General features: G+C 49.5%; 1 protein-coding gene across 1 annotated transcript in view; it reads right to left on the reverse strand.

The window, feature by feature from the left end:
* N4bp2l1 (NEDD4 binding protein 2 like 1) overlaps positions 1–5,392 on the reverse strand; it is a 26,553-nt gene extending 21,161 nt beyond the window's left edge. Inside the window, exon 1 of the mRNA XM_021162639.2 lies at positions 5,104–5,392. Coding sequence (XP_021018298.1) covers positions 5,104–5,276 — 173 coding nt within the window. The 5' untranslated portion in view covers positions 5,277–5,392. The remainder of the gene's footprint in view (positions 1–5,103) is intronic.
* Between the last annotated feature and the right edge of the window lie 5,508 nt (positions 5,393–10,900).

Raw genomic sequence — 10,900 nt, forward strand, 5'->3', positions numbered from 1 at the left:
CAGTCCTGACTTCCTTTGGTGATGAACAGCAGTATGGAAGTGTAAGCCGAATAAACCCTTTCCTCCCCAACTTGCTTCTTGGTCATGATGTTTGTACAGGAATAGAAACCCTGACTAAAACACAAGGCTACTGGAATGAACAGCTGAATAGAAAGGCTCCTATTGCAGTTCACAAAGATGCGTTAGTTGTATAACCACACAATGGGATATTTTATTCACACATAAAATTAGGATGTTGTCATGTGTGGCCCAAGCATGAACCTTGAGACGGTATGCTGAGTGAGGCATAGGACAGATACTAAAGATCCACATACATGACACACTTAGACCAGCAAGAACACAGGGGCACCGAATAACTTGCAGGCTGCAGGAATAAAGGAAAGAGAAGGCTTTACTGCCATGTGTGTGTGTGTGTGGGGGGGGGCTTCTGTCAAGAGGGATTAAATAAAGAAATACAGTGACAATCACTGCATGGGTACTGATCTGTATCCTTTAAAGAGGTGAAAATAACCACAGTGGAGACATTAACCAATGCAATGCTCATATGCACGCACGCACGCACGCACGCATGCTCGCTCACACACAGTTCTGGACCACAAGGCCAAGAGCAAAAGGTTCTTACAACTTTTAAAAGCTTTATTTTTATTGTGTGCGTGCGTGTGTGTTGGCCAGAAGGCAAACTTATAGTATCAGTTTCCTCCACCTTTAATGTGGGCCCTCGGGACTGAACCCAGGTTTTCAGGCCTACACAGCAAGCATATCAAAGACCTACTGAGCCATCTCTTGAGCTCCATGTTCAACATTTAATTGTCTCCAAGATCCAGCTTTGAGCCTACCTAGCCTGTGGATTCAGGGCTAAGAAAACTCCTTTTAGTCAAGCCCAGCAGATCAACTGGCTTTTTCCCATCCCCCACTCTACCCTCTCTTCAAGGCCTAGACAAGAACCACCTCCATGTGGAGGAGACTCTGTCCCCGAGGGACTTTCACCCTCTGCCTGGCTCCCTTAGCCTTGAAGGCTATTAGCACCGAGGCACTGTTCCACATCCCACCCCGCTTGCCTACAGACAGAACTGATTGTTACTAATTGTTTCTTCCTGCTTGTTATTCTGAAACACCTTCTAGGCCCTGTCTAGGCCCCATCTACAGCCTCATTGAGAGTAAGTCTCAGAAAGCAAGGGAATTGGTCACTGTTGATTAGTGACTAATAGCATGGCTGGCCTTCACAGGCCACAGCGCCTGTGTTTACTATGGTCTCTGTGATCTTCACAGTGAATGTATTTGTGGGGTTGGCTCAGGTGTTAAAGGAATCAAGATAAAATGTCATAGTTGTTAAAAAGTTCATCTCCTCATGAGTTTCCTAGCCTATATGTCCAACCGGAAATCAACCTAAAAAAAGACTTCCTTGAGAGAAGGACACAGTTACTAGCCAAGTCATTAAAGACAGCATCTTTACTGCGCCTTGATGTTTCACCTTTAAAAAGTTACCAAGCAAGGCCACTCTGGTCTACAAAGTGAGTTCCAAGGCAGCCAGGGCTATACAGAGAGACCCTGTCTGGAGGGAGGGCTCAGCAGTTAAGAGCACTTGTTGCTCTTCAGGGCCCAGGGTATGATTCCCAGCACCCACATGATGGTTCATGACCATCTGCAACTCTAGCTTCAGAGGAGGCAGTGCCTTCTCCTGAAGTCGTCTCTAGGCATCGAGCACACATGTGGTAAACATACATGTGTGCATGCAAAACAACCACACACACACATATCTTTCAAAAAAATTTTTTTAAGTTACCAGGCAACGCACAACTGTTGCTGAAAATCATAAAACAAATGAGGGGAAAGTCTACGGTCCCTCTACTAAAAGTCAGCACCCATGGGTGTCTACTTATCTTCTCACTCAGTTTGTTTTTTTCTAAGCATCTATACAGACCTCTTTCTTTGAGCATAAAATGAGGTTTGCATGTCCGTGTGTAGCTTTCTTCTTAGTTTGTTTTTCGTTTTGGGGGACAGGATCTCACCTATCCCAGGTTGGTCTTGAACTGACGATGTAGCCAAAGATGACCCTGAACTTCTGATACTCCTGCTTCTACTTCCCAAGAGCTAGGATCACTATGACAGGCTTTTAATTTAATATCAGGAAAGAATACATTTACAGGTCATGTGTGTGTGTATGTGTGTGTGTGTGTTTGCTTCCATCAATGACTGTGTGGCTCATAAGTCAATCTATTTTTATGGTTACTATTTAATCAGTATATTATACTTATTTAGGTTGTCTTACTTTCTTGTCACATAAAGACATATCTCTGATGAGCATTCCTCTGTGTCTGCACGTTTGTGCAAGCATTTCCTCAGGATAAGTTCTCAGAGCTGGAATCACAGTTCATAGTAACCACCTATCCCCAGACGATGCTCAACCGAGAGCAGATTCTAATGTAGACTTAGAGCACATGCTAGCTCGGGTACTGTGATATGGCTAAAATGTTGAGACCAGATAAAAACCCAATTTAAAAGGAAAATCTGAAGAATTCAGAAAGATGTTTTCCATATCCCAGCAAGTTAGACATGAAGATTCTAGAATACAATGTTGGCTTGAAAGACAAGACGTATCCTATTTTTAAAAGAGATTTTATTAGTTATTTAGTCAAATGAGATATAAAAGTTAAGCAGGAGAAGATGAGCCCATATTTGCAAAAACTAACTTCCTCCAACGTTAAAGAAAAAGGTTTTATTTAAAGGTCTGGTTTAAGAAATACATGTCCATTATAGAAAATGTTGAAAGCATATAGAGAAAATGACCCTCAGGATCCAGCAAGGACATAATAACCGTACAGTGTCTCCGTTCTACATGGTGTATTTAAGACAATCTTCTTCTATTCTCCTCTCTCCTATTCCCTCCCTGGAAAACATGGTCCGGGAAGGCCTTGCTGTGACTTCCAGACCGGTTCTTACTTGCAACCCACCCTGATGAACTTTATATATAAACCCACAGCCCACCGCCCTGAGGCTTACATTGCCCCTCACAGTAGGGGGCCGAGTCCATGGTTTGTCTCCTCTGGTCACAGCCAATGCCTCTGTAACTCCGAGGGCTTGTCTGCCAATCAGTCACCTAACCAGTGCCTACATCTCCAGTGAGTAGCAGAGCTTGGCTAGGAAGCCATACTTGACTCTTTAGATCTGGCAACAGGAAGTTAAGAGAAAGATTCCCATTGAACCCTCTAACTTAATCACCTCTTCGTAGTCACAGAGAGGCATCAGGGTTGCTTAAGACAGCAGCTAGCTAGTGATGAGGTAGATCTACAGCAGGCTTCTGCCTTCAGGTCGGGGCTCACCCAATCTGTCCCTACAGGTGTTTAATGAGATGTTCTCTTGTCCGATGTCTTCTGCTTAGTCAAATGTCAAGCAGGAATTAAAATCCTAGAAGTGTAGAAAAGGAGAGACAGAAAGGACCCTTAAAAGGCTCCCCGGGCCAAGCCGTGGCTTTCCAGTGCTGACTCTCGCTCGGCTTCTTCTCTTCCCTGTTCTCTGATCCTCACACTACTTCCTCTCTCAGCGATTAGAGATGGCATGGCTAAAAGTTACTCCCTTCTGACTTTGAGCGCGTAAAGAATTACAGGCTGGCAAAGTGAAAGTGAGATCGAACAAGATTTGGCATCCTGAAAACACCCGGTAACAGATGTACCCTCTGTGAATTGCTGGATCACAAAATAACCAAGTTGTCCCGGGTTCCAAGGAGGCTCTCCACACCACCCAACCTGCCACTGCCAGGAGCCTCCGGAAAGAACCTCCGGAAGGGTGTCTCAGAAAAGGGTACCAGTGTGGCCTTCGCAAGTCACCTATCCCTCTAAGATGCAAAGATAGCAATTTTCGTTAGCTGGCTGCATCTCCACAAATCAGCTAGAACCCCAATACAAATTGTCAGCCCCTTATCTGGCCGTGTCAGTTTCCCCACCATCCATATCCAAAAGACTCGGGCCCTCCCCCTATGATCACTACCTGGTGCCATGGAAATCAGCATGTGACCGCGGGCTACCTTGATTCTTCAGCGGTTCCGGGGTCCTAGGGCTAGCCTTATCTGATGAGAAGGGAAGCAAGCACACAGGTGGCAAGTGACTGCTTCTACCGACTAGTGTGTGCCCGATAACGTTCGCGGAGGGTAAGACATGGCCCCTATCTTCAAGTATCTCACAGAAGGCAAAAGCAACCGTGTGCAAACCTAAGCGCAGTCACAGAGATGTAAACAGGAGCCAAGGCGCTGAGAAGGGCGGGCGGCTTCTACGGCAGGGTGAGGCAGCTGCGAGGGGAGGTAATAGAACCGGTTTTAAATGGCTAGTGAGATCAGTCGGGCAAAGGGTGACGGTGGGAAAGCCAGGCAGGAGGGCCAGCATCCTCAACCCCAGCAAGGAGAGAAACAGTCCAACGTTGCTGGAACACCAAGTGCAGGGCAGGGAGTGGAAGGCGTTCAGGCTGGAGCGGTGGGCCTAGCAAGGTGCAGCAGGCAGCAAGCCCGCGCAGTTCTCTCTGCCCGGGTACCCGAAGGGCCGCTTACGCAATTCACGAGTAAACGAATTTGGGCGCCCGCGGAGAGGCTGTCAGTGACGGTCGGTGGTGGCGCCGCCAGCCCCCCCGCCCCCTCCCCAGAGCACCTGTGCGCCTTCGCAGCCGCCAAAGCAGCCGCAGGCTGCGCCGATCCACCAGATCTCAAACCCGGGCCAGCGACGCGCGGACCCCCGACCCGGACCCCCCTGCCCCCCGAACTAGCTCCGGTGACAGCGCCTGTGGACGCCGTGGCGGCTGCCTGCGCGCCAGCGGGCAGGGAGCGGGTTTCTCTGCAGTCGCCACCAGCTTTTCCCGAAGAGCAGTCCCCGCGGGCCTCCCCGACCCGGGGCTGGGGACGAAGGTTGCCCGGGAGTCGGGGGGTGGGGGGCACCAGGCCGGGCGCGGCGGGGAAGGGCCGGCGGCGGCGTCTTGGGGCTTGCGCAAGGCGCACTGCCGAGGTCCGTCCTCCCGGGCCGGCGCGCGGCAAAGCTCTCGGGCGCGCGGGGCAAGGGCAGGGGCGGCGCGCGGAGCCGCTCGGGGCAGGGGCGCGCGTGGGCGCCAGGCCGCTCTCATTACCTGGCCAGCGTGGTTTTTCCCGAGCCCGGGAGGCCGCGCAGGAGGTAGAGGTGTTTCCTAAAGCTGTGGCGGCGCGGAGGCGGCCCCCGCGCGGGCGGCGGCCGAGGAGGCGGCTGGTGCTGCCGCTGTTGGAGGCTCAGCCTCTCGAACGATTCCAGAAAACTGTCCTCCATGGGGAGGGGGCTGGCGGCGAGGGCCCTGAGCTCCCTTCCTGAAGTCACGGTCTTGGCCAAAGCTGTTGTTTTTGTGACTCTCCGGCCATGTGATAGATGGAGGGGCGGGCGCTCGGAGCCCAGCCCCTCCTCCCCGGCCCCGCGAACCGCGGGAGGGGGCGTCTCTACCTGCGAGGCCCGGGCGCTGCCGGGGAGTCTGACAGCCGGGGGAAGCGTGGGTGACGCAGCCCCCAGCGCTCCCTCCATCCCCCCGCTGCCTTCCGCAGCCCTTCCCAAGGGAAGGGGCCTAGCCCCGGGGACACAGTGGGAGGTTTCCCTGCAGTCACCGTGGAAGCCCAGGGCTCTGCCTCATCTCACTTCAGACAGGCCTAGACCTTGAAAGTAAATACTTTCCGTGGGAGATTAGAGAATGTGACGAGGGCATCCGAGCAGTCACAGTAAAGACCGTTGTCTCCCCTACTGCCTGTGCATCAGTCAGCACCTGGCTGGGGTCCCAAGGACTGAGGTACACTCCTTCAGGGTCCTGTACGGTTCCTTAGTACCGGTACCGGCCTGCCAAAACTATCCTTAAAAAGCCGTGTGCAACTTTTAAGCCTCTTCTTACTCCTTGGGTCTCCGGTGGACTTAGGAGGCTTCATGAACTCCTTCCGCTGCCACATAGCAGGGGAGATTGTCATGGTACCATTTATATAAAACCAAATTCAAGTTGCAGGAGTTGGCTGCACCCATTGGTAGGTACTGGCTGTGACTCCAGTATTTCCCTTTAGAAGCAATAGAATGGTCCTGGTTTTCAGAATGAAACTGTTCAAAATTTGCATACTAGAAAATCCGAGATATTGGTGGCTTTGGCTACAATTGTAAAAATCAAAACATTATGTGTCTGGCACCTAAGGTATGAGCATTATGAGAAGGAACTGTGGAGAAAGAAGTAGTGTCTTTCTAAGACTCAGAATCTATGTCAAAATCAGAGATTTCCTGATGAGCGCGTTAGGAAGAGGCTGCGTAGAAGGAGGGAGGACAGCGAGATGCCTGTGCATCTCGCTGGCTTTGGACTTCCCCTGGGTTAGGGTGTGGAGCAGTCAAGCTGCTCCCCCTGGGAATTCCCCTCCCGGAGTGAAGCTATTTCTTTAGTCCTTCTTAGCACTGAGAAAACTCTGTGTGCACATTGAGAGGAAGCACGAGGAACTGAGAAGACACATTTGTCCTAACAGCAGTGACCTTTAGCTTATATACGTCCGGGTTCACATTTGAGGAAGTGAATCTCCTGCACTCTGAGCATACCCTTAGCACACGTTTACAAACGTGGTTCCCCTCAGCCTCAAATACTTTCTTTTTCATTCCAATCATCTGCTGTCCAGTAAGGAACATGAAGCATTTGGGGTGTGGATGGTACAAAATGGGGTTAAAGGGCTCGATTTGGCAGCACCTTAAAGTGGATGCAGAGCAGATTAGCATGGCCCCACAAAAATTCATGAAGTGTTCCATATTTTTAGGGGTCATGTCTTTCTTGTTGAGTATAGACCTTAACCTTGGTCACCCATTGATCCCTGTTTTTTTTTAGAATAAAATAAAACAAAACAAACAAACCCCCAAATGTGTGGGGATTTTTTTTGGTTTTGTTTTTTGGTTTTTTTGTTTGTTTGGTTGGTTGGTTGGTTTTTTTGAGGCTTACGAACTGAGGAGATAGGTGGCTCAGTAGGCTAGAGTCTTAGTGTACAAGCATGAGGGCATGAGTTCTAATCCACAACCCCATGTAACAAGGAGGTCATGGCTGCATATGTAACCCTAGTGCTGAGAGGAGTGGAGATAACTGGCTTGGCAGTGCCCATTGATCAGCAGCTCCAGCTTCAGTGAGAGACCCTTTCTTAAAGGAATAAGACAGAGAGCATAAGGGAGACACCTGATGTCCTCTGGTCTCTACATGCATGCTGCACAGCCTCATATGAGCACATACACTCACACCCATTCACACACGACAGAGAGATAGCTCAGGGATCAGGACTGGTGTTTGGTTCCCAGCAGCTACATGAAGTGGTTCACAAGCACCTGTAACTCTAGTTCCAGGGGACCTGTTGTACAGGGCTATCCTCTGGGCCAAACAACCCCGTTCTTGAGGTATTCAGCTGGTTTGGCTTGCACAAATCCAAGCCGGGCTGGTTGATGAGGAGAGCCACTGGACCCTCAGCTCCTTTCTGCCTGTTGAATGTAACTCTGTCCTAACAACATGCAGTCTGGGGACAAGGGGCTCCAGTCTGGGGACAAGGGGCTCCATCTATGCAGCAATGGGAAGGCCCTCATCTGTCCCTGCTGGGTGAAGACTTTCTGGTGTGGCCTTTCGGGTGAGAACCACTCATGCCCTAGAAGGTAATCACCCATCTATGCTGTGTAAGAAAGCCTAATAAACTCACTGCTTCTCCAGAGTGACCTCTGGTGGAATCATGTCTCAGTTTGTTGTTCGGCCGGGAAGAAAAGGAATAAAGATGTTGCTTATGTCTCCCTGAGGGAAGAAATTTTAGCAACAGGACCCAAAGCCTTTCTGTGTGTGGCATGCATACACTAAAACACACACACATACACACACATTCACACACACACACACACAAATGAAGACTTAAGAAAATATAAGCCAGGCATGGTAGCATATACCTTTAATCCCAGCTCTTGGGAGACTTGGACAGGCAGTTCTCTGTGAGTTCTTGAAGCCATCCTGGTCTACATAAGTGAGTTCCAGGACAGCCAAGGCTATGCAGAGAGACCATGTCTCAAACAAACAAAAGAAAAACAAAATAAAAATGTACACTGCATGGTCCAGCATGAGAAACAGTGAATGCCGCATTGTGTGATCACTTTGATGGAGAGGACAAAAGGAAGCCAGGTGCAGTGTGCTAACGCTTGGGAGCTACTTGGGAGCAGGGGAGGGCAAATCTAAAACATCTCTTAAGCACAGAAGCCCAGGGCAGCCAGGGCAGCCTGGGCAGCCTGTGCGACTCAGGCTCGACGGAACAGAAGAGGAAGAGGGAAAAAAAAATCATCTGATAAACCATTTGGGGGAAATGATGTTTTTCTAAATGTTACATTTCAATAAGATGTGGAGAAACAAAAAGCACAGTGCAAAAGAGAAGCTGGGCAGACACATCCTCTGCACAAGCCTGATAAGAATGTCCTACCTGGCCTTACCCCCACTCCAACATGCCCCACCCCTACGCCAACAAGCCCCACCCCTATGCCAACAAGCCCCACCCCTACGCCAACAAGCCCCACCCCCCTCATTCGTGGGCGTATGAGGTTCGAGGGACCAAACTCAGCTCTACAGCATGCATTCCATCATTTAAAGCACATCCCTGGCACAATATGTCATTCCCCTGCTGTCAGACTTCTCCCCAGAGGTAAGGACTGCACGTGATGTTCGCCATAGGTGCAAGGAAACTTGGTGTGACTGCACACGTTTTATGAAGATACCATGGAGAAGAGTAGACCTAACCCGTTTTCCCAGAGCGTCTTTCTGGAAATGAGAAGGTGATAAATGTAGAGAAAAGTATAGAAAATTGCAGCATTCTAGAACCCAGCCTAAGCCTTGTGGCCAGGGAGTCAGTAAGCATTATTAAATCATAAGGATGGTCCAAATTGGTGACTGCCCTCAGTATGCCCGCTGTTAAATATTTCCAATACTATCCCTAGGCACGGCTATGGCGGAGTGGCTTCTAACATAAAAAAGGCACACATTTTGCTGTTTAAGGCACCAAAGAAAGAATTTTCCAGATGCCAGTCTCCTCCCTGGCTGTCTATCTGCCGATCCTCCTAACTCTGCCTCACTCGGCCCTCTTCTAGATGCCTGAGGGAAGCTGTGGGAGGCAGGTTGAGGTTAGGGAACCTCAGGGCTGCTTTACATTAAATTAAGCATGTTTAGTCTTAGCTACTTGGGAGACCCAGGCAGGAGCTCTGAAAGTTCAAAGACTGCCTGGGGAACTTAAACCCTTATCTCAAAACAAGACTGGGGGAAGGGAACAAGGAAGGAAAGGAGAACACGTGAGCTCCCCTAGCGTGGGGCTGATCTGTGCTGCCAGAATCCTGTGATACTGGCTTTGGTTTTCTCGGCCTTTCGGGACTTGAGTGCAAGAAGACAAGTGCAGGCCACAAACCGTGGCTGAAGACCTCCAGTCCAGCAACACACACTCAACCTGCACAGGGTAAACACGGAGGAGACATTGGGCCATCTGAAGAACGTGGTAAACCTACTATAGATGGCAGGTTGAAGGCAAGCTTGTAACTTCTGCTCTTCCTTGAAACCTCACTCGAGTACAAAGGAAGCTACTTTGGGGTTTCTCCAGAAGCCCCGGCTGTTTTGTCGTTATCACTTTAAGCATAAGCTACGGAGGGGCTCATAGCAACGGGATTCTAGAAACTAGACAGCAAAGGGTCAAATGCGGATTGATTTGATCAAAAGTGCCCTAAATGACAGAGAGCCAAAAAGCACAATTCATCCAACATACCCAGGACATTCCGGCACTGGAAGGTGTGGAGCTGTGGGTGGAGCTTAGACTGAGGGGAGTTCAGAGTCCAGTTAGGAAACAGAGGTGAGGACTGGAGGTGTCCTTGCACAGGAAGTTCCCCGACTCCTCCCAACCACCTCTCCACCCCTGCTCTGAGGGTTGGGGGTGTGGCTATGCAGGGAAAGCCCGAGTCCCCCAACAATAGAACCCCACTACCACCACCACCACACACTCACACACACACACACACACACACACACACACACACACACACACACCTGCTCCGGTCAGCCAAGCGGGTTGCAAAGGAAGGACCTTTACTGAAGGCAGCATGTTAGGAGTTAAGCAAAAGCCTGCACTGAGCTGTGAGGAACTGAACAGTTACTCATATTTCTTCAAACTTTTTTAAAAAAAATTTAAGTAAAACTATATCAAAATAGGACAAAATACTAATAGTAACTGCCAATTAATTATATTGTAGTTTCTGTGATCTCTGACCAAATTCCTGGAGGTCAGATAGTCTGAGAACTCTGAAAACACTTGTTTGTTGATATATAGTACAAGGACAACTATTGCTTTCTATTCTGAGTGGAGGAGGGGCACAGTAAGGAAAACACCATGTCTGCAGTGAGGTGTATAAGTACAGGAAAACTACACGCCGAGTGAGTAAATAACAAAGAAAAGCCATGTCCTGTCTGTCCAGGTCAGTCTTGGTGACAAATTAATATTAAGGTCAGGCTTAATTCAAAAGTGACAGTGGGTGCCGGGGTGAAGGCCAGGTTAGGGAGCCAGGTTTAGGCTAGATTAGGTTGGACGGGGACGGGGAGGGGGGTGTCATAGACTGAGAGCAGCCCTGAGGTTGGGTGGTCATGACCGCTGCTGTGTTATGAATGAACTAAAATACACTCGAGAGGAGCCGACAGTGGGGCTGCAGAGAAGTCTGGGAGCAGTCACTGCTCTTGGTGTTGGTTCCCTGTATCTGCACTGTGGCTCACAACTGTCCGTAACTCCAATTCCAGAGCATCTATCTGGTGCCTTTGCTGGTCCCCACAAGCTCCTTCATGCACTAACTCATGCATACACACGTACAATAACATAAATGAACACTTTTCAAAGAATAGCTAAGGCAATGGC

The sequence above is a fragment of the Mus caroli genome, chromosome 5, assembly GCF_900094665.2.
Source record: "Mus caroli chromosome 5, CAROLI_EIJ_v1.1, whole genome shotgun sequence".
Classification (NCBI taxonomy): Eukaryota; Metazoa; Chordata; class Mammalia; order Rodentia; family Muridae; genus Mus; species Mus caroli.